General features: G+C 46.4%; 2 protein-coding genes across 4 annotated transcripts in view; one reads left to right on the top strand and one right to left on the bottom strand.

The window, feature by feature from the left end:
* The window catches only part of DNAH7 (dynein axonemal heavy chain 7), a 168,300-nt gene extending 151,232 nt beyond the window's left edge, over nucleotides 1-17,068 (bottom strand). Inside the window, exons 1-7 of one of the 3 annotated variants that reach the window (XM_077319510.1) lie at nucleotides 16,907-17,027; nucleotides 16,046-16,178; nucleotides 7,502-7,567; nucleotides 7,093-7,201; nucleotides 2,567-2,714; nucleotides 2,218-2,311; nucleotides 1,412-1,592 (exon numbers count right to left, since the gene is read on the bottom strand). In XM_077319510.1, coding sequence (XP_077175625.1) covers nucleotides 1,412-1,592; nucleotides 2,218-2,311; nucleotides 2,567-2,714; nucleotides 7,093-7,117 — 448 coding nt within the window. In that variant the 5' untranslated portion in view covers nucleotides 7,118-7,201; nucleotides 7,502-7,567; nucleotides 16,046-16,178; nucleotides 16,907-17,027. Of the gene's footprint in view, nucleotides 1-1,411; nucleotides 1,593-2,217; nucleotides 2,312-2,566; nucleotides 2,715-7,092; nucleotides 7,202-7,501; nucleotides 7,568-16,045; nucleotides 16,179-16,459; nucleotides 16,591-16,906 lie in introns of those variants that run through there. The other 2 variants (XM_077319509.1, XM_077319508.1) reach the window with 2 other exon arrangements.
* A 362-nt stretch (nucleotides 17,069-17,430) lies between these two features.
* Nucleotides 17,431-22,831, top strand: part of LOC143829130 (maestro heat-like repeat-containing protein family member 7) — an 80,268-nt gene continuing 74,867 nt past the window's right edge. Inside the window, exon 1 of the mRNA XM_077319515.1 lies at nucleotides 17,431-17,785. The gene's annotated coding sequence lies outside the window, so the exon portion shown is untranslated. The remainder of the gene's footprint in view (nucleotides 17,786-22,831) is intronic.

Here is a 22,831-nt window from a genome sequence, read left to right on the forward strand (position 1 = left end):
CCACTTTGTTTCTGGTTTTGCTGTCAATCTGCAGCTGACTTTTCCAACTTTTTTTCTTTCGGGTTACCTTTTACCAACGCTGACTTGGATGGTACAAGGTAACCCAATCACATCAGATCTTGGAAGCAAAGCAGGGTCAGCCCTGGTCAGTTATTTGGATGGGAGACCACCAAGGAAGATGAGGATTCCTGCACGAAAGCAGGCAATAAGGGCAAGTGACCTCTGAATGTCTACAAATTTAAAAAGTCTACAAATTAAAAAAAAACATTCGCCGAATGTAGGTAAAAACAACGAGGGAGTGGGTGCTAACATCACATCCATTGAGAGACCGCAATACAGCAACAAATGGAAGTTGCACACATCATAACCACTAGCCCCAAATGGATACATACTAATTTAATTAAATTATTATTTCATTTTTATATCCCACCCTTCCCTGGTAGGCACATGCAATAACCACTAGGCCAAATGTGTTTTGGCATTTTTCAGTGGTCTATAACAAGGGTAGTCAATCTGTGGTCCTCCAGATGTCCATGGACTACAATTGGCATTTGCTGGCAGGGGCTCATGGGAATTATAGTCCATGAACATTTGGAGGACCACAGGTTGACTACCCCTGGTCTATAATAGCAACATACCCTCAGGGCTAAAGCACGTTTGGTCCAGTGGTTATTGCTCAGGTAACCAATACTTTGGCCCAGAGGCCGTGGTTTGTGTAAGTTATATTAGTTGCTGTATGCAACAGATGAGGTCTTACATCCATTACCTGTTTTTATATTGATGGAGAAAAAAAAAGAGAAAAAACTTTTACCAGAACAACTTGTGAGCAAAGGAGCTACAAATATTAGTCACAGTAACCAGGGGTAGTCAAACTGTGGCTCTCCAGATGCCCATGGACTACAATTCCCATGAGCCACTGGGGCCATGGACATCTGGAGAGCCACACTCTGGGGTAGTGTTCCAAGGTGCACATGGTTCACGTGAGGTGATATCACTGTGACACGTGATGCTCCCCCCACCCCAGGTGTTTTTATGGGGATTTTATTGTGTTTTTAACTATTCATGTTGTAAACCGCCCTGAGACCTATTTGGAGAAGGGTGGCCTAAACATTTAATGATAATGATAATGATAATGATAATGATAATGATAATGATAATGATAATGATAATGATAATAAATCCTGGGGTGGCCACGCACAGGTTGGGCAATGCTACCATCACCTGCTTGGACACTGGGTACTACTATCCTCTCTGTGGACACATGCTTGCCTGGTGCTGCAGGGGCAGTTCTGATATCCCTGTCCCACCTGCTAGCCCCCTAAGGAAGAAAGGGAGTGGGACCTATCCAGTGTTTTGCAGAGCTTGCCAAAGGCTCGATCATCTACCCAATGAATTAATGAATCAGGCTTACCTATGGCCTTCTTTACACTGAGAAGATAGTCTTCTCTCATTTCGTCAGACAGGGCGTAAATACTTTCACTTAGCACTTTCAAGTGTCGGGGGACGAGCGCCAAGACGTGTTCCAGCCATGAGTCTTCCATCGGGGCCACGTGCTCCGTATCGATTCCGTGGCGAATGTAATAGTAGTATTTCTGCATGATCAGAACACCACGCAGCTTTAGGCACAGAACAAAACAGGACTTTTGGTTCGGGCGGACATGTACATTTTCCCTACCAAAAAGGTATCTCAGAAAATCCTTGCTGGCAGAGGATGCAGTGATGGCCAAAGGAATAAAAAGCTTTCAAAGGGTGTTGGATAGATTTGTGGGCGAGCCGTCTATCAATGGCTACTAGGCATGGTGACTGGAGGCAATCTCCACCTTCAGAGGCACTGATCCTCTGAATCCCAGAGTCAAGAGGCAACCTCAGGGGAAGGCCTTGGCCTCTGTGTTCTGTTGTTGGGCCATTCAGAGAAACTAGATGGCCATTGTGTGAGGCAGGATGCTGGATGAGATGGACATTTGGTCTGATCTAGCAGGGCTCTTAATGCATATGTTTGCGAATGTGCTAACTGCAACAGGTCTTTAAGCATGGAGCTTCTTGGTATTTGCTTAGCAAAAGCTACACCTCCCGACTCTATTGCTTGTTGCTACGAATTGACCACCTCTAATGACACTGCAAAACCTCACCCGGGTTATAGCTGCCAATATTGTACAATGCTGATATTTTAGCATCACTTGACAGGCATTCAGATTAAGGATTCGTCATCTTATTTACCAAAATGTCTTTCTCGATTGGAGCTGAGGATGCTGATGTGCCAGGCTGCTCTTCGTCTACGGGAGCGCATGGTTCCTGAGAAACAGCTGGTTGCCTAACAAAACAAAACAAAACAAACAAAACAAAAATCAATAGAATTCAAAAAAGAGTGCTGGCCTGCAGACATTTTTCAGGCAGCCTGGAGCGAGAGAAATTAGCTCAGCTTCCTTCTGCAGGGAAGGAAATTCTGTTGTCTCCACTGAGTGACAAATGGACTATTTTTGCAAAGGATCCTTATTTAAAAGACCACATTTTTCATTTCTGTTGGAGAGAGGAAAGTGCCTTTCTTAAAAATTCTGGAGAAACTAACAGGATGATGTTCACCAGCGCGTTTCGGAAATTCTCCCGGTCTTTTTTCCCACTGCTTTTTCCTTTGGAAGCTGATGGCCCAGCAGTTGCATCGCTGCACGCAGAATCAGGAATCTTCCGTTTCTTTGCCCTCTGGCTCAGATATTCTCCTGGAGGTGGAAGGAAAGGACACATTTTGTGGGGGACACGCTCAATGTCAGACAGGTTGCTCATTACACATTTGCTATGGGTACTTGCAGCCAGTTTAAGACGTGCTGACAGGCCCAATTCTTTGGGGGACCATGGCACAGGGGGAGATGAGCTCCTCCCGACCTTCCTCATTTTCAGCAGCTGAAACTACCCAGCAACTGTGCAGCCTCTGGGTCATTTCAACTGATGAAGATGGAGCAGAGGAAAGGCATAAGCCCCTCCTCCACTTGTGCCAGGAGTCTATCAGAACTGTACCCATCCACACTGGTTGTGGTGGGTTTTCCTGGCAGTGTGGCCAATATGGTCTGGGAGTTTTAGTCCCCTGACATTTTGCCAGTAACCGTGGCTGGCATCTTCAGAGGTACAACATGGCAAGATGGAAATCTTTCCATGTCAAAGTGATGCCCATCTTGTCATGCCCTACCTTGAAGGCTCCGACCATGAAAGCCTTCAACAACCCATCTGCGCTATTTACCCAGGGGCTGCCTTTGGGAATCACAGCTGCAGTATAATTCCCACTGCCTGCGGTGTGAAAAGTAACAACTAGTTTGGCTCCCGGATCCGTGCAATTCGCATGTGTCCCAACGCTCTAGAAAAGCCACAGCTACTTCTTCCTCCAGTAAAAGTTAATATCTCCTGGTGTTTTCCCAAATCTAATCTACTGCTGATTACATCAAAAATCAATTAAGGCATACAAGATTCACACTGCTTGAATATAATGAACATCAAGTGCTGTAAAAATATTTACCGTTCCCTTTACTTACTTTACTTGAAAGGATTCCAAGCCTAGTTGATTTTTCTTTTTACAAAGGCATCTCATGGACCAGGGATAATCAACCTGTGGTCCTCCAGATGTCCATGGACTACAGTTCCCATGAGTCCCTGCCAGCATTTGAGGTAGGGGCTCATGGGAACTGCAGTCCATGAACATCTGGAGGACCACAGGTTGACTACCCCTGTCATGGACAATACAGTGTCAAGGGTATACAGATACTTCCATCTACACAGCAACAATTCGCTTGAAACACTAACTTCTAAAGAATTTGCCCTTCCCTGGCCTGCCCTGGCTGGCCCAGGTTCATCCGATATCATCCAGGGCCATTCCGCACCGGGATCCAAGTAGCAAATTGTTTGCTGAATGAAAAATCGCCATTTTAAATAGTGGAATTCGTCGTTATGCATACCTGCCTTTGTAGTGGAATCCAGTTGCGTTTCTATCGTTCCCACAGGGTTCCGGTCTCGGCAAAAATCGCTAGAAAGGAAGCGCTATTGCTGAGCTGTGTCCCACCCCTGGCCGTCAAGCAGCCAATGGGCAGCCGTTAGCATGCTCCCAAACAGCCCCTTTCCCTTTAAGGAAGGTTAAAAAAAAAAAAAACACCCGTTGCAACGAATATGCGTTGATTCGTTGCAACGGAGAGACCCATCGAGCTAGCAGGTGATGTTTGAGCTGCCGTTTCATCGTTGCCACTCTCCCCCCGAGTGGAAAAAAAAAATCCCCCCACTCTCACAGGCGTGATTTTCGGCCGAAAACAGTGTGAAAATAAAGTGAAAATAAACCAGCAAACGGGCCTCTATGATTCTTGTGCTTGGTGACTTTAAACAGAGGGACTGCAGCCGGGGAAGCCTCACTGGGTAAACGAAGGCTTGCCGGTACGTTGATCTCCACTCGCTCGGAGAAAAAAAAATGGCGATCGCTTCGCCGGAAGATCAGAGGAGAGAGCTAGGGGGAGGGACTTTGCAGAAACCGCAACAATGGTAACGCACAGAACTTTCCCGCTAGTGTTGCAGATTGGTTGCAGGAGTGTAGTGCTTTCCGGAGGTTGAATCCACTTTTTGGGATTTCCCTGAAAGCGCTACAATGAAGCGCTTTTTGCGGATCGGTTTCAGGAGTGTTGCAGATTGTCAACGACATTGTGCATAATGGCAAAACTGTAGCTATTTCAATTAGTAACCATTGTGCTATTTTGGACGAATGCGGAACGGCCCCCAATATCCAGTCAGCCATGGGTAGCATTTGGATAAGAGACCACCAAGGAAATCCAGGGCCATGCCAAACCAGCTGTGGATCTCTTTTGCCTGAAAAACCCCACAGGGTAGCCAGAAACCAACTACAAGCGGACAGCACTTTCCACCACCAAACAAATGCAGACTGACTGCTCCTGTTATATACCCCTGAAGTGCTTCTTGGCTTTTCTTGTAGGAAACGGCATGTACAAAATACAGAACAGTAGTCCTAAGTGCCCTGGCAAATCAACTGGCTGTCATGCAGAAAGGCTGATTTACAACAGACATTTCAAGATAACATCAGAACATCTGAGAAGCCATGTTGGATCAGGCCAGTGGCCCATCCAGTCCAACGCTCTGTGTCACACAGTGGCCAAACCCAAGGGGCCAGTAGGAGGCCCACCAGTGTGCCAGAATACCATAAGTCCACCCACTGTTGCCCCCCAAGCACCACCCAAGCACCCAGACAAGAGAAGAAAAGCTGATTTTTGTACCCCACTTTTTTACTAACCGAAGGAGTCTCAAAGCGGCTTATAATCGCCTTCCCTTCCTCTCCTCACAACAGACACCCTGTGAGGGAGGTGGGGCTAAGAGAGCTTTGAGAACTGTGACAGGCCCATAGTCACCCCATTAGCTGCATGTGGAGGAATGGGCAATCAAATCTAGTTCTCCAACTTAGAGGCCACCACTTGCGGCCCGGAAAGCTTCTTACTGTGGGAGGGCGAGGAGAGGGAATCAGGGCTGGGCCGCGCCCGCGCATTGCGCATGCGCATGGTGTATTCATGCATGCGAAATGCGCGGGCGTGGCCCGCGGGCGCGGCCCGATGCCCTGCTGGTCCCCAGCCTCAGAAAGGTTGGGGACCACTGCTCTAGGCTGCAGTTCACACCTCCACTGCCAGGCACTCTGCATGGCTATCCCCAGCCTCTGAGAGGCTTCATAAAGTGGCAGGCGCAATCCTGGCTCCCATGTCTGAGCCGCTCATACCTGTGGCACTTGGCCCACCTGGGCTCCCTTTCCTAGACCTCAGTTACTATTTGGACAAGGGCTCCTGGGAAATTCCCAGAGATTTGGGGGTGAAGCCTGTAGAGATTGACTCCAACCCCCAGAACATTTCCTGCACAGACCTGATAAAGTTGTTGATGCAAGTCAGACTCTAATAGTGGTATAGAATTTTATAGAGGCCCAGACACCTTACTGGCTCTGTCGAGAACCAGGATAAGCTATCTTATGCTGGCTAAAGATTAAGCTATTTCAGAGTAATACAGAGCGGTGGATTCTAATCTGGAGAACCAAGTTGGATTCCCCACTCCTCGACATGCAGCTGACTGGGTGACCTTGGGACAAAAAAATTTATTTAGAGCTGTGCTTGCACAGAAATTCTCTCCATTCTCTCAGTCCCACCTACCACACAGGGTGCCTGCTCTGGAGAAGAAGGGGAAAGTATTTGTAAGCTGCATTGGGACTCCTTCATGGAGTGAAAAGTGAGTATAAGTAACCAGCTCTTCTTCTTCTTTCTTATCTTGCTACCAAAAACATCACAGGGAAAAGCTGGGGATTGACACACACACCAAAAGTGCAAACACATGTTGTTTGTTCTGAACATCTGGATAGGAGGGGGAAAAACAGTGCAGTACAAATTAGAAAATGCCCCGTTCCTGATTTTTGTAAAGTGGCTGCCCCAGCTAAGAGTTCATCCTCCCTTGCTCTGCAGGGCAACCAAGATTTGTCACCAGTCTTGTGCACTGAAGCCTTCTGGTACCAGAGGTTCGGCAGGAAAACCTGCCCACTTTGAACGATACCTAAGGTAACCTTAACCCTAAGTTGAGAACTTAACCGGCTGAAAATCCATATTCCTTTACATAGGTTTTTCATGTAATTAATGTGAAAAAAATATATGCATACATCCCATGGCCTTTCTTAACCATGTCACTGAGTCTTTTCCAGTCCTAACACTCCCGGAATTTGTTTGTTTGCTCTGAAAAGTGTATCCATTCAACCATTGCTTTTACTTTGTAACCTGCCACGAGCGGCTGCAGGGAGAGTGGCGGGTAATAAATCTTAATAAAACAATAACAACAACAATAATTTATTGGCAGGGACTGATGCTAACCCTAACAACATCAAACGTAACTCTGTGGGCATTCTGGAATACCCTTCTCAAAAACCCACAAGAAATATATTGAAGAAAGCTATTGTACATAATGCCCGGACTTTTACATAACAGTAAAATGTAGAAGCAAAATCCAGAAGGTTTACATCCAGACGGGTCGGTATCCAAAGACACATTATAAATCTTTTTTGGTCCTATCCAAACAATTCAGTTTGATTCTTACCAGGTGTCATCTCATTTTTTACCATAAACTCCTCTGGGACATTAGTCTCCTTCCCTTCCCGCAGCTGGAATGAGGGGGGAGTTTGATGCCATTGCGGTTTACAGTTGATCTGAAAGATTGTAAGTTTTATTTTAAAATACTACAACTTGTGATGGTGGGAACCATTCTCTCCTTTCCGACAAATACTTAAATCCTTATGCTAAAACAAAGGAACTACAAGGCAAACAGTGTCCTGGCCCTTCTCCCTTTCTATAAAATACCTGGCGTGCACCCGGACAGGTATAAGTGGGCATCACAGCACCCACAGACATCATGTTGGGGACCCCTGGCTTAACAGCTGACTCTGCTTAGAGGTTTTTCTTAAGCATCCAGACCAACAGCAAAAAGAATATATATATATATATATTACCTTATCCAACTGTGGCAAAAATTTTGTTACAGTCTTCTCTAACTTTCCTTTGTTGGGTGGCTTGGGCTGCGAGGAAAAGAAAACAAGCTAATTAAGTCACATACCTTGATATTTTTAACACGAGACTTGAAAGCGTCCTTTAATCACCATGCACTCGCCGTTTCCATTTTTCCTTCTCTTCGCTCAGTCGCTGCATATGGTTGCACATTGCCGCCACATGCTTTGGCAGGGATTTTGAAAGACGCAAGCTCCCTCAAAGGTCAAAAGCGCTCAATGCCAGCACCAGTTAAATCAGCCTTTTGCAATCTTTTGACCATGGAGGTACCACTGAAATTTTTTTTTTAGTTTTGAAGTACCAGAAAATGATGTCAGCTAGCCACATCCCTCCAGAAGTCAGAGGTGCCTCGGACAGCAAAGGCTGAAATGGCTGGGCTTTTCCCACCCCTCTCCAGGCCCATCATAGGCCACTTTGGGAGGAGGCAGATCAATCTACCCAAATAACAATAGTGTAATGTTCCATTGATTACTCCCAATAAGTAGACTTCATTTATGGAAAATCTCTTCACTGATTGAATAATAAACAGATCGTGATGGGGTCTTTGCTAAGACTGAAAATCCTAATAAAACAAATCCCTGATCTACCCCTCAGTTTGGTGCAGTGGTTAGGAGTGCGGACTTCTAATCTGGCATGCCAGGTTCGATTCTGCGCTCCCCCACATGCAACCAGCTGGGTGACCTTGGGCTCACCACGGCACTGATAAAACTGTTCTGACCGAGCAGTGATACCAGGGCTCTCTCAGCCTCATTACGATTCCTAATAATATCCCATTTTATATTTTGACTAGGGGCTAAGCCCGATACATTAAAGCAGTGGTCCCCAACCACCGTGCCGTGGCCGGTGCCAGGCCACAAAGGCCCCAGGCACCGTGCTGCGGCTCCCTCTCCCCGCCCCCCCACCCGCAGTGAGAAACTTCCCAGGCTGCAAGCAAATTGGCCACCAAAGTGCGGCGGCTGGATTGCCCTCCCCCCCACCAGTCCACAGCCTTAAAAAGGTTGTGGACCACTGCATTAAAGAATACAACGGGCACTATATTGGGGGGAGAGATGGAAGAACTGTGTGGACGGCCTCCCCCCAAGACCTGGAAAGGCTGCAGACAGCTGTTAGGGAACTCACTGGCAGGAGCAGCTATCACACAGCAGGGATTCGCAGCCTTCAAACCCCAGAGGGAAGTGGAAGGAGGAAGGGGTGGTCAGGGGTGGGGGACGGAAGGCGATTGGCAGGCTGGCCACTGGAAAGACAGGCAAGCCGGTTGGAGGAGGAGGCACTCAGGGGTGGGACAGCCACCCTGAATGTGTGGTGTTGTTGTTGTTATGTGCGAAGTCGTGTCCGACCCATCGCGACCCCATGGACAATTATCCTCCAGGCCTTCCTGTCCTCTACCATTCCCCGGAGTCCATTTAAGTTTGCAGAGTCCATTTAAGTTTGCACCTTTGTGGCCCGGCACCGGGCCACAGCACGGTGGTTGGGGACCACTGCTTTAATGTATCGGGCTTAGCCCCTAGTCAAAATATAAAATGGGATATTTGCACTTAAGTTTGCACTTAAATGTGTGTTAAGTGGCATTTTAGCCATGAGACATGTTCCTCCTCCAAGGGCTTACCAGAAATATTAAATGGAACAGATATTTCTGTCATTCCTGATTTTATTTTGAGAAAATGGGTTTTCTAAACCCAGGAGGGACTCATGGTCATTGTAGTCCATGGACATCTGGAGAGCCACCATTTGGCCACCCCTACTCTATGCAGATGAAACCACTCTACCACTCTAATGGCAGAAAGTGAAGAGGAACTAAAGAGCCTGTTGATGCGGGTGAAGGAGGAGAGTGCAAAAGTTGGCTTGAAACTCAACATCAAGAAAACAAAGATCATGGCATCCGGCCCTCTCAATTCCTGGCAAATAGATGGGGAAGAAATGGAGATAGTGACAGATTTTATTTTCCTGGGCTCCAAGATCACTGCAGATGGGGACTGCAGCAAAGAAATTAAAAGAAGCTTGCTCCTGGGGAGGAAAGCTATGGCAAATCTAGACAGTATCCTAAAAAGCAGAGACATCACCCTGCCAACAAAAGTGTGTTTAGTCAAGGCTATGGTCTTCCCAGTTGCAATGTATGGCTGCGAAAGTTGGACCATAAGGAAGGCCGAACGTCAAAGAATTGAGGCTTTTGAACTCTGGTGCTGGAGAAGACTCTTGTGAGTCCCTTGGACTGCAAGGCGAACAAACCGGTCAGTCCTAGAGGAGATCAGCCCTGACTGCTCTTTAGAAGGCCAGATCCTGAAGATGAAACTCAAATACTTTGGCCACCTCATGAGAAGGAAGGACTCCCTGGAGAAGAGCCTAATGCTGGGAGCGATCGAGGGCAAAAGAAGAAGGGGACGACAGAGAACGAGGTGGCTGGATGGAGTCATTGAAGCAGTAGGTGCAAACTTAAATGGACTCCAGGGAATGGTAGAGGACAGGAAGGCCTGGAGGATCATTGTCCATGGGGTCGCGATGGGTCGGACACGATTTCGCACATAACAACAACTCTATGGGTAATGTATTGGTTTCCTTGCTGTTTCCAAAGGCCCTTCGGCTAAAGAAAGTGGTGCTTTCAGGTGCTGCAGGAACACCAATCCTGGAGCAACGCTGTGCACCCTTCAAAAACTAATTAAAAAAATACTATATGAACAGCTGCAAGGAGGATTAGATCCCTTTTCAAATGCCTGGCTTTGAAGAGTGCGGGCTGCATTCCTGTTTTCCTTGAGGATGTCATCCGGCAATCAACTTCCTGCTAATGAGACGAATATATTAAAGTCTCCTTCAACAAATATGGCTACGCCACCTTCTCCTTCCTCAAACAGCATGAATGTTTTAAGTAAATGTCAGAGGAGAAAAAAGGCATTTCAGGGAAGGAGGAAAAGTTAATCCAGCCTATTTACTGTACATATGATATCCAAAGAAAAGTTCCCTCTGCTTCAAAAGAACACACATACACACCACCTATTCTAATTTTAAACAACAAGGCTTCCTTTAATCTCCCCAGCCAAGCTGGGGAAAGAATGCCCTCTGCTGCTGAAACACAGTATGCACGCTTGTCTGCATGTATCCATAAATTCCTTGTTCCAAATTTTGTTTTCATTTATCAGCTGACTCACGGTGGCCTTGTAAGGTTCCCAAGGCAAGAGATGACCAGTTGTGGTTTGCCATTGCTTGGCTTGGTGCAGCCACCCTGATACTCCTTGGAGATCCCCCATTCTAGCCAGGGCCAACCTTGCTTAGCTTCTGAGATGGGATTGGGCTAGCCTTCGCTACCCAAGTCAGGGCTCCAAATCCTAGATTTGATGACATCCCCTTATCCAGCTTCAGTCTTTTGGTTTAAAAGGTGACGTTCCAGGGCAAATAGGTGATGTTCCAGGGCAAACAGGTAATGTTCCAGGAGAGCCAGTTTGGTGTAGTGGTTAGGAGTGCGGACTTCTAATCTGTCATGCGGGGTTTGATTCTGCACTCCCCCACATGCAACCAGCTGGGTGACCTTGGGTGGCGGCGGCTCCTCCTCCCCCTCCTTCTCTGTTCTGCCTCCAGAGTAGTCACCACACACCTATCCCCGGTAGAGAGCACGTAGTTCACAATTGACTTCAAGGTTTTATTTGTTTGTTTGTTTATTGTATTTATATACCGCCTTCCCCTGAGGCTCAGGGTTGTTTACATAAAACACAGAAAACAGTACATGGAACTCAGCTTTTCACAATCTTTAATCCACCCCTGCTGAGCGGATTAAATAAAAGAGTAAGGGCTGGTGGGGAGGAGTTAGGGCGGGCTCTGTCCGGGATAAAAACTTGGAGGAGCGAATCGCGGCTCCTGATTCGCTCCTCTGAGTAGCACTCCAGGGCCAAGTGTCCTCCCTATTGGACACTTGGCCCGTTCACCGAACGCCGCGCCACAGACTCCAGTCCTCCCGAGCCGCCATCCTGCCCGGATGGCTACCAGGGAAGAGCCTAGCCCCACTTCCCTGGGCTCGGGGAAAATCGCTTTCCCTCCGCCCAGAGAATGCCCTTCCCCGACTATGCTCCCCAATCCTCGCTCGCCCCCTCAATCCGCGCTTTTCACCGCTGCGGCCCGCCATCCAACATCACCGCGGAGCCCAGCAGCCAGACGACGAGCTGCCGCCCGTGCTCTGACATCGCCGCCAACACGCAGAGGACGACGGTGAGCCGCGGGGGGGGGGGGCGCCCACCCTTCTAAATTGCCGCAAAGACAACAGCACGCCGATGACCCACCGCCCGCCATCGCACTTTGCTGCCGACATGACGAGCCCATGACCAGCCGCTGCAGGAGCCCACGGCCTACCTTCTCATCGCCATCGGGGAAAGCAACGAACCAGCGAGGCTTCATTCACCCAGGGAGGCTTCTCCAGCTACAGTCCCTCCACTGAAGTGCTTTAAAGCAGTGGTCCCCAACCCCTGGTCCGGAGACCGGTGCCGGTCCGTAGATCAGTCGGTGCCGGGCTGCGGCTCCTCCTCGTCCTCCTCCCCAGCTGCTGCCTCAGCAGCTGCCCTGCCACCAGCTCACCTTTGGTGCTCTCCAGCAGCCACCATGGCTGGAGTTCCCCCTCAGCATGGCACTGCGCAGCTGCTGCTGGCAGGATTGCCCGCAGGAAAGCAAGTGGAGCAGGGGCTCAGGCGGTGGTGGTGACGTCCCTCTGCAAAAGACTACCCCACCGCGGGCCTCAGTAAAATTGTCAAGTGTTGACCGGTCCCCAGTGATAAAAAGGTTGGGGACCACTGCTTTAAAGCTCCCCTAAGTCCCCAAGCACAACACAGCTCCCTGTTCGCCAGTTCCCTTTAATTTCGACCAAAAATCGCACCCGCGCGGGGGGGGGGGATTTTTTTTCCACTCGGGGGAGCGTGGTAACGATGAACCGCCAGCTCACATGCCAGCTGGATGGGTCTCTCCGTTGCAACGAATCAACACATATTTGTTGCAACATGTGGTTTGTTTGTTTTTTAAACCTATGCTTAAAGGAAAAGTGGCTTTTTGGGAGCATGATAACAACCACCCATTGGCTGTTCTGTTTGATTGACGGCCAGGGGCGGGAACAAGCACAGAAAAAAATCGCTTCCTTTCTAGAGATTCCTGCGAGACCAGAAACCTGTGGGGAAACGCTACTGGATTCCACTACAAATGAAAGTATGCGGAACGCCGAGATTCCACTATTTAAAATAGCGTTTCCGCTTTGAGAAATCAATTAGCAACATTGGTCCTTGTGCGGAATGGCCCCTGGTCTCAACCAAATGCCTGGTGGAAGATCCAAGTCCTGTAGAACAACAAGATTTTTGTGACATAAGCTTTGGAGAATCAAAGTTCCTTCTGTCAGGTTTGACTCTTGAATGCTTATACCTGGAAAATCTCCCAGGCCTCTAAAGTCCTAAAGGACTCAAATCTAGCTCATCTATTGCAGACCAACATGGCTACCCTCTGAAATTATTTAATTCAACTGGACATGATCTGATAAAGTCCCAAGTAGTTGCAAATAACACTAGCTGGAATTTGTGGAAGTCAGCGATGCTACAAGGAGGACAGTGTTCAGTTGACCTAGATAGATACCAAATATTGGTTCATCAGGCCTCTTGTGGGCCACCAAGTATGGCTGGTAGGCTGCATGAACTTAGGCTGTGCAGGCCTAATCAGTAGCACTGCAGAAGCTGAACAAGTGACAGGAAATAGCCCACTGCTTCTCTGTGCCTTCTTGTGGGCTTCCGGAGGCATCTGGCTGGCCACTGTTGGAACATAAAGCTGGACCACTGGTCTAATCTAGCAGACTTCTTCTGATGTTCCGAGGTGGGATCCCTAATTCTTGGAGTAGAATTTTTCTGGGGACTGGATACTGAACCCAAAAGTTGTCCTGAAGGTCAACATCCATTTCATGTATTCAAGGTCATTTTCTTGAACTTATAGTTTATGGTTGCTGGGGTATATCTTGGGGCATGTTAAAAATGAAACTCCTTTAGTGTGAGATTATGTTCCCCCCAAATTTATAACCAATGCATCCAGCACTTGAATATTTTTATTATTTTGAGAACATGGCCTCAGTACATCAGTGTGTCAGTACTTTCTCCTATCTTTTTTCCTACTAAGTAGGTGATGTCAAAGACCTCCGCCTGAGACCCTGGAAAGCTGCTGCCAGTCTAACTGGACAATAGTGAACTTGAAGGACCACGGTCTGATTTAGAAGAATCATATCAAAATCGCAAGATGTCATAGTCCTGCTATATACTACATTGGTCAGACCACACATGGAGTCATGTGTGCAGTGTGCAGAAGCCTCACTTCAAAAGGATGTGGACAGAATTGAGAAGGCACAAAGGAGCGTGACAAGGATGATCCGGAGCCTAGGGGACCAAGCCCTATGAAGAAAGGATGAGGGACTTGGGTATGTTCAGCTTGGAGAAGAGGAGGTTGATAGGGGACATAATTGCTCTCTTTAAGTATCTGAAAGGCTATCATATGGAAGAGGGCAGGGAGTGGTTCCTGTTGGCAGCAGAGGAGAGTGCCCGCAGTAATGGGTTTAAATTACATGTAAAACAGTTCCATCTAGATATCAGGGAGGAAATTCCCAGAGTCAGCAGTGGAATCGACTGCCTAGAGAGGCAGTGAGCTCCCTTTCACTGATGGTTTGTAAGCAATAGTTGGCCACCCCTTCCCATCGCCCCCCCCCCCCGAGCCTTCCTCTAACAATCATTATAGATCTGTCCAAACCACTGGGCCTCAGTACGAGTTAATCAATGTCCCTAGTATTCTACTGTTTCACAATGTTTATTACTATCACTATCTTGTTGTCATTGTTATTGTTGTTACCACATCACTATAAATTGAGTTAATTGTATTGTTCCGGTTTCATGTAAACCACCCTGAGCCTTTGGGGAGGGTAGTATATAAATAGAATAAATAAATAATAAATAAATATCCTGGATAATTTAGGCTGATTCTGCATTGAGCACGGGGTGGGACTAGATGAACTGTATGGGCCCTTTCCAACTTTGTTTCTGTTTCTATTATTATATGATTATGTTTTTATGCATATGCAGTGCATACGCTGGAGCCCAGGGTGGCTCCCATTCAAGCACTGACCGGCAGCAAGACCAGGTTTGCTATTGTTGCTGGGTAATATGTAACACTGTGTGTCATGGTAAATACACAGTACCAGGCAAGGTCACTGGAATAAAAGGGACCAGTGAGCCAAGGAATACAAATAGATACCTGAAGAATTTAAATAAACAAGGCCGCGGGCCATTTAGGTGTGAGAAGGGAAATGAAGAAATTATATACCAGATAATCCTGGGAGACAGAGAAGAGGAGAGAGTATGGGGAGATGGACAGAGGTTTATGCCCTATTGAGACTGGATTTGCAAGAGAAGGCAACAGGTTGATTTTGTCAGACCTAGGAAGCAAAGCAAGCTCAGTACTTGGAAGGAAGATCTCCAAAGAAGGCTGTGAGGTGAAGTTAATAATTGAGGTCTGGGGCTGCCATAAGGTACCTGTGAATTGACTGTATTTTATGCACACACACGCACAGGTTGTATCCAGACTAAATCAACTGCCAATAGTTCCATCTTCCAACTGTGGAGCCTTCCTGCCATGCGATTCCTCAGTGCCCCTTATCCCCTAGCCTTTCCATTCTGTGGGCTGCAGCAGGTGAAGGGATGCAAGACAGTTCCATTCTCCCAGTGGAATGGAGTCTGGATCCAACCCTTTGAACGGATGTTGCCAAGCTGGTGAGGCTGGAGAAATACATGGAATGGAAAACACCCTTTGTGGCTGATGCTAAAGAGAACGGCGATTGCGGTGCACGGTGGAGGGCAATGAATAAGCATGAATTTTGGGGGACACTGTTTCCTTTGTAAACGTCATAAGAATGCAATGATTTTCTGGAAGGAACACAGAAAGGACAGGTTGCTCACAATAAATGAGAATATAAGCAGAGGCAGCGCTGAATGGGATGGTCCAGCCTAGCCCAATCTCATCACATCTCAGACGCTAAGCAGGGTTATTATTTGGATGGGAGACTACCAAAGAAGTCCAGGGTTGCCATGTCAAGGCAGGCAACAGCAAACCGCCTGTTCCTTTCTTGCTTTGAAACTCTTACAGGGTCACCTTAAGTCAGCTGTGAATTGACAGCTGAAAATAAAACTGCAGGATGCATGTGGAATGTATGTGCTTTCATGCTGCAGTTTTTTTCTGCATTTGTATTGTATGGGTAGGTTTTGTTTTCTAAAGTCTGCCATTTAGAGACAGTCCCTCAAGATCAGCTGGCGAGCTACCATAACCCCTTGAAGTGATGCTCCCCAAAAGAGAAGCAACAGAAGTCTACAGTACAAAACTTTTAGCAGCAGCACCCTGTATGGGAGGGGACTGCAAGCAAGCTACAGACACCTCATGGGAACCCATGGCCACCTGCACCTAATGCCCTCCAAGATACACTTAGGGTATGATTGCCAGATACTCACTGACCACCAGTGGAAAATTGGGAACAGGGTTGCCAGATCCAATTTGGGAAACACCTGGAGATGGAGCCTGGGGAGGAGAGTCCTCAGTTCACCTTCCAAAACACTTTTCGCCAGGGAAGCTGAACTCTGTAGTCTGGAGACAAGCTGTAATTCTGTTGGATCCCCAGACCAGGAGGCTGGCATCCTTCCTCCCAGCAAGACTTATTCCCGCTCCAGCTTTGTTCAGAGCCAGCTCTTGCCCCAGTATTCAGACACAGCAGAGCCTTATATATAACGGATGACAGGTGCCCCTTGCACACTAACGGGGGATATGGGGTGGAAGAGATTTGCCAGATCCAGGTTGCAAGATTTAGGGGTGGAGACTGAGGAGGACAGGTATTTCGGTGGGGCTACAACGGGGCAAAGTCCACCTACCAAGGCACCCCTTTTCTCCAGGCAAGCTGATCTCTGCAGTCGGAAGATTAGCTGTAATCCTGGAGGATTCTCCAGGCCCCACCTGTTGGCAGGCACCCATAACACTCCACCCCTCCATTTTCTCATGGAGAACAAATCCTTGCAGTCTGGGGGTGAGCTGCCATTCCAGGAGATCCCCAGGCCCCACCTGGAGGCTGGCATCCCTGCCCGAGGATGATGCTCAGGTGCCCCTCTCTCTCACACCCACACACCCGTACCCTGCAAACCCCTTGCCAGCTGCGGCCCAGCAAGGCCAGGGAAGAGCGGCATACAAATACAATATAACCATTCCGGTCAGGGGGGCAGAGAGGGCGGCTACAGGGGGAGGGGGCGGAGGCGGAGGCGGGGGCGGGTTGGCTGAGCCCCCTTTCTTGTCCCCCGCCCTCCCCAACACACCCTGTCCCTCACCTGCTCGTTGCTCATGGCTGCGGGACCGGCTGCTCGCCCCTACTCTAAGGAGACTGCAAGGGGCGGGCAGGTAGGACCGGGGTAGAGAGGGGGGTAATGTTGTGCTGCGGGGCAGACTCCCGTCGCCTAGCAACAGCCCCGACTCCGGCCGGACGCGATGGCACCGGCCCGCCCCTCGAGGCCTCGCGACTGAATTCGAATCACCGCCTCGCACTCGCCGGCCCTGATTGGCTGCTACTGGCCTGGCGGGCGGGGCTCAGAGGAGAGGACGGCCTCCTTCTCTTTGGGCGAAAGCCGCCCCGAGGGAAAGAGCGGAGGCGGAGAGGTTTGATGGATGGGTAGATTGATTGACAGGCGGCGCGAGAACCGATCCGCCTCTTCCCGCTGCCCGCCAATGGCGATGCTCCCCTTCGCCCCTTGTCTGCTAACGGTTTACTCCCCCTGTGGGAAGACGGAGGGGGGAGGGGGGGTTCTGTCGGCCGTTGGTTTCTTCTGGGGCTGCATTTCATTCTCCACCACCCCTTAAAATAGATAGCCATGTTTATTACTTTATACCCCAAGTGGGGATACAAAACGACTTTCGTCCTCTTCCGTTTTCTCCTCACAAGAACCCTGGGAGGTAGGGTAGGGTGAGGTAATGTGCTGGCCCAAGGACACCCTTAGGGTTGCCAACGTCCAGGTCGTGGCTGGAGAGTTCCAGAAGTGGCAGCTGAATCCTGAGGCAGCCATGGCTCCAACCGCAATACAACTGCTGAAGGGCAGAGCTTGGGGTTGCCAACCTCCAGGTGGTGAACAAAGGAATAAGTTGGCCAAAATGTGGAGATGAAAAATAGAAAGGAAAAAGAAAGTTAAAAGGGGAAAAGCAAAAAAAGCAAAAAAGTAGGAACCTACTATTGATCTTTTGAAACATACATGGAAAAAAGATTAAGTACCATTTACACCAGGGTTAGTCAGCCTGTGGTCCTCCAGATGTTTATGGACTACAATTCCCATGAGCTGCCAGCAAACGCTGGCAGGGGGCTCATGGGAATTGTAGTCTATAAACATTTGGAGGACCGCAGATTGATGCGTGGCCTGGGTCATGCATGTGCGTTGCGCAGTGCGCAGCCGCATACGCACATGTGCAGCACTCCCACAACCTAGCCACGCATGTGCACATGCGTGGGAGTACCGCGCATGCACGTTTGTGGCCATGCATGGGGCAAACCCGCATGTGTGGCCCGGCCCAGCGGAGGCAGGGAGCTGCGGCCCAGTGCCAGGGCCTTTGCGGCCCAGTGTCAGGGCCTTTGCGGCCCAGCACGGGGCCGCCACCCGGTGGTTGGGGACCACCACCTGTCGAAATCAGCCATAATCTTCTCGAAACTAAGGCCTGGAGTTCTACCTTCAAATATTGGCTAAAACTGCATTTTAGGTTCAGATTAGATAGTCTAGTGGCCTGTTTATAGAGTCTTTTAAATTCTTTTAAATATAAATGGTACTCCACCATCCTAACTACAACAAATTGGCATTGACTATGATTACATCTTATCTCTGAATGAATCTTCCATTATGTGCCAAATTAAACAAAGGCTCCTTGATCAGGATTTCCAAAAAGTCAATCCTACTGTTCCGGCAACTTGCACTCCCTGTGCACTTGGTCTCTTAGTGAAGCATGGGTTAATGCCGGCTTATTTCTATAACTTGGCAAATTATTTTTATCGCAGAGCGTTTGCGCTTGCTCGGCTCAACGCCTTTCCACCCGAAGTATTACAAGGGAGATTTCCCAAGATTCCTTTAGAAAATAGACTATGTCCCTGTGAATTAAACACTCCTGACACCATACAACATATCTTACTGAATTGTCCCTAGAGAGCCAGTTTGGTGTAGTGGTTAGGAGTGCGGACTTCTAATCTGGCATGCCAAGGTAGCTTTATCTATTGATCAGGGTGGGAATTCTGTTGGTTTCTCAGAGGTGTTAGACCTGCTGGAGAAAAATTGACTTGGTTGAGATAGGCTAGGGGATGTAGAAATATTTTGTCACATTTTCTTCCTTGTAAAAGCTGGGAAATTAATAGGGATTTTCGTAGGGTTAACTACCCTATGTACGGTTCGGGTTGCTTTGTATATTGTTCAGAGTGGGCATTCTATTGTTTTTTTGGAAGTGTTAGACCTGTGGGAGAAAAATTGACATGATTGGGAAAGTCCATGGCATGTAGAAATATTTTTTTCGCATTTTTTTCCTTGAAAAAACTGGTAAAATAATAGGTATTTTCGTACGGGTAAATACCCTATGTACGGTTCGGGTATCTTTATTAATTGAGCAGGGTGGGCATTCTGTTGGTTTTGGGGAAGTGTTAGACCTGTGAAAGTAAAATTGAAATGGTGGGAAAAGTCCTTGGGATGTATAAATATATTTTTCACATTTTTTCCCCATAAAGATTAGGTAAATTAATAGGGATTTTTGTATGGTTAAGTACCGTATGTTTGGTTCGGGTAGCTTAATCTATTGATCAGGGTGGGCATTCTGTTGGTTTTGCAGCAGTTTTGGAAGTGTGGAGGAAAAATTAAATGGTTGAGAAAGGCCATGGGATGTAGAAATATTTCTATCACGTTTTTTTTCGTTGATAAAAATGGTTAATCAATAGGGTTTTTCATACGGTTAAGTACCGTATGTTCGGTTCGGGTAGCTTTATTTATTGATCAGGGCGGGCGTTCTGTTGGTTTTTCAGATGTCTTAGACCTGTGGGAGAAACAATAACATGATTGGGAAAGTCCATGGCATATAGAAATATTGTTTTTCGCATTTTTTCCTTGAAAAAACTGGTAAATTAATAGGGATTTTCGTACGGGTAAATACCCTATGCACGGTTTGGGTAGCTTTATCTATTGATCAGGGTGAGCATTCTGTTGGTTTCTCAGAAGTGTTAGACCTGTGGGAGAAAAATTGACATGGTTGGGATAGGCCATGGGATGTAGAAATATTTTTTTACATCTTTTCCTTGAAAAAACTGGTAAATTAATAGGGAGTATCATACGGGTAAATACCCAATGTACGGTTTGGGTAGCTTTATCTATTGAACAGGGTGGGCATTCTGTTGGTTTTTAAGAAGTGTTAGAACTGTGGGAGAAAAATTGACATTGTTGCTAAAGGCCATGGGATGTAGAAATATTTTTTTCCTTGAAAATACTGGTAAATTAATAGGGATTTTCATACTGTTAAATACCCTATGTATGGTTCGGCTAGCTTTATCTATTGAACAGGGTGGGGATTCTGTTGATTGTACAGAATAGTTAGACCTGTGGGAGCAAATTTGACATGGGGGAAAGGCCTTGGGAATATATTTTTCACGTTTTTTTGCTTGAAAAGTTAGGTACATTGATTGTGATTTTTGTACGGTTAAATACCCTATGTACGGTTTGAGTAGCTGATCAGGGTGGGCATTCTGTTGATTTTTAAGAAGTGTTAGACCTGTGTGAGAAAATTGACTTGGTTGGGATAGGACATGGGATGTACAAATCTTTTTTTCACATTTTTTTCCTTTTAAAAATTAGGTAAATTAATATGTATCTCCTACGTTTGCTATGTACGGTTCAGGTTGCTTTGTATATTCTTCAGGGTGGGAATTCTATTTTTTTTTTGGAAGTGTTAGACCTGTGGGGGAAAAAGTTGACATGGTTGGGAAAGGCCAGGGGATGTAGAAATATTTTTGTCACATTTTCTTCTTTGTAAAAGCTGGGAAATTTACATATTTTCCTTGAAAAAAAGTGGTAAATTAATACGGATTTTCGTACGAGTAAATACCCTATGGACGGTTCGGGTAGCTTTATCTATTGATCAGGGTGGGCATTCTGTTGGTTTTTGGGAAGTGTTAGACCTGTGGGAGAAAAACTGATATGGTTGGGATAGGCCATGGGATGTAGAAATATTTTTTTCACATTTTTTTCCTGGTAAAAGTTAGGTAAATTAATAGGTATTTCCTATGTTTAAGTACCCTGAGTATGGGTCTGGTAGCTTTATATATTGTTCTGGGTGGGCATTCTATTGGTTTTTCGGAAGTGTAAGAACTGTGGGTAAAATATTGACATTGTTGCTAAAGGCCATGGGATGTAGAAATTTTTTTTCCTTGTAAAAACTGGTAATTTAATAGGGATTTTTGTATGGATAAGTACCCTATGTACAGTTTGGGTAGCTCTATATATTGTTCAGGCTGGGCATTCTGTTGGTTTTTCAGAGGTGTTAGACCTGTAGGAGAAAAATTGACATATTTGGGAAGGGGAAAGGGATGTAGAAATATTTTTTTCACATTTTTTTCCTTTTAAAATTAGGTAAATTAACAGGTATCTCCTACGTTTAAGTACCCTGTGTACGGGTATAGTAGCTTTATATATTGTTCTGGGTGGGCATTCTGTTGGTTTTTTGGAAGTGTTAGAACTGTGGGAGAAAAACTGACATTGTTGCCACGGGATGTAAAAATATTTTTTTCACATTTTTTCCTTGTAAAATCTGGTAAATTAATAGGGATTTTTGTACGGTTATATACACTATGTACGGTTTAGATAGCTTTATCTATTGATCAGAGTGGGCATTCTGTAGGTTTTTGGAAGTGTTAGACCTGTGAGAGTAAAATTGAAATGGTTGGGAAAGTCCTTGGGATGTATGACTATATTTTTCAGATTTTCCCCCCGTAAAGTTTAGGTATATTAATAGGGATTTTTGTACGGTCAAGTACCGTATGTTCGATTCGGGTAGCTTAATTTATTAATCAGGGTGGGCATTCTGTTGGTTTCTCAGAACTGTTAGACCTGTGGGAGAAAAATTGATATGGTTGGGATAGTCCATGGGACGTTGAAATATTTTTTTCACATTTTTTCCTTGAAAAAACTGGTAAATTAATACGGATTTTTACGGTTAAATACCCTATATACGGTTTGAGTAGCTTTATCTATTGACATGATTGGGAAAGGCCATGGTATGTAGAAATATTTTGTTCATATTTTTTTTCTTTGAAAAAACTAGTAAATTAATAGGGAACTGTGTGAGACCTGTGGGAGAAAAATTGGCATGGTTGGGATAGGCCACAGGATGTAGAAATATTTTTTTTACATTTTTTTCCTTGTAAAAAATAGTAAATTAATAGGGATTTTCATACGGTTATGTAACCCAATATACGGTTTGGGAAGCTTTATCTATTGATCAGGGTAGGCAATCTGTTGGTTTTTAAGAAGTGTTAGGCCTGTGGGGGAAAATTGATTTGGTTGGGATAGGAAATGGGATGTACAAATCTTTTTTTCACATTTTTTTCATTTTAAAAAATAGGTAAATTTATAGGTATATCCTACGTTTAAGTACCCTATGTACTGTTTGGGTAGCTTTGTATATTCTTCATTGTAGGAATCCTATTGTTTATTTGCAAGTGTTAGACCTGTAAGAGTAAAATTGAAAGGGTTGGGAAAGTCCTTGGGATGTATAAATATATTTTTCACATTTTTTCCCCGTAAAGATTAGGTAAATTAATAGGGATGTTCGTACAGTTAAGTACCGTATGTTCGATTCGGGTAGATTAATCTATTGATCAGGGTGGGCTTTCTGTTGGTTTTTCGGAACTGTTAGAACTGTGGGAGAAAAATTGACATTGTTGCGAAAGGCCATGTGATGTAGGAATATTTTTTTCTCATTTGTTTCCTTGTAAAAGCTGGTAAATTAACAGGGATTTTTGTACGGGTATATACCTGTATGAGAGCCTCTAGTGGCGCAGAGTGGTAAGGCAGCTGTCTGACAGCTTTGCCCATGAGGCTGGGAGTTCAATCCCAGCAGCCGGCTCAAGGTTGACTCAGCCTTCCATCCTTCCGAGGTCGGTAAAATGAGTACCCAGCTTGCTGGGGGGTAAAACGGTAATGACTGGGGAAGGCACTGGCAAACCACCCCGTATTGAGTCTGCCATGAAA

Source organism: Paroedura picta, chromosome 2, assembly GCF_049243985.1.
Source record: "Paroedura picta isolate Pp20150507F chromosome 2, Ppicta_v3.0, whole genome shotgun sequence".
Lineage (NCBI taxonomy): Eukaryota > Metazoa > Chordata > Lepidosauria > Squamata > Gekkonidae > Paroedura > Paroedura picta.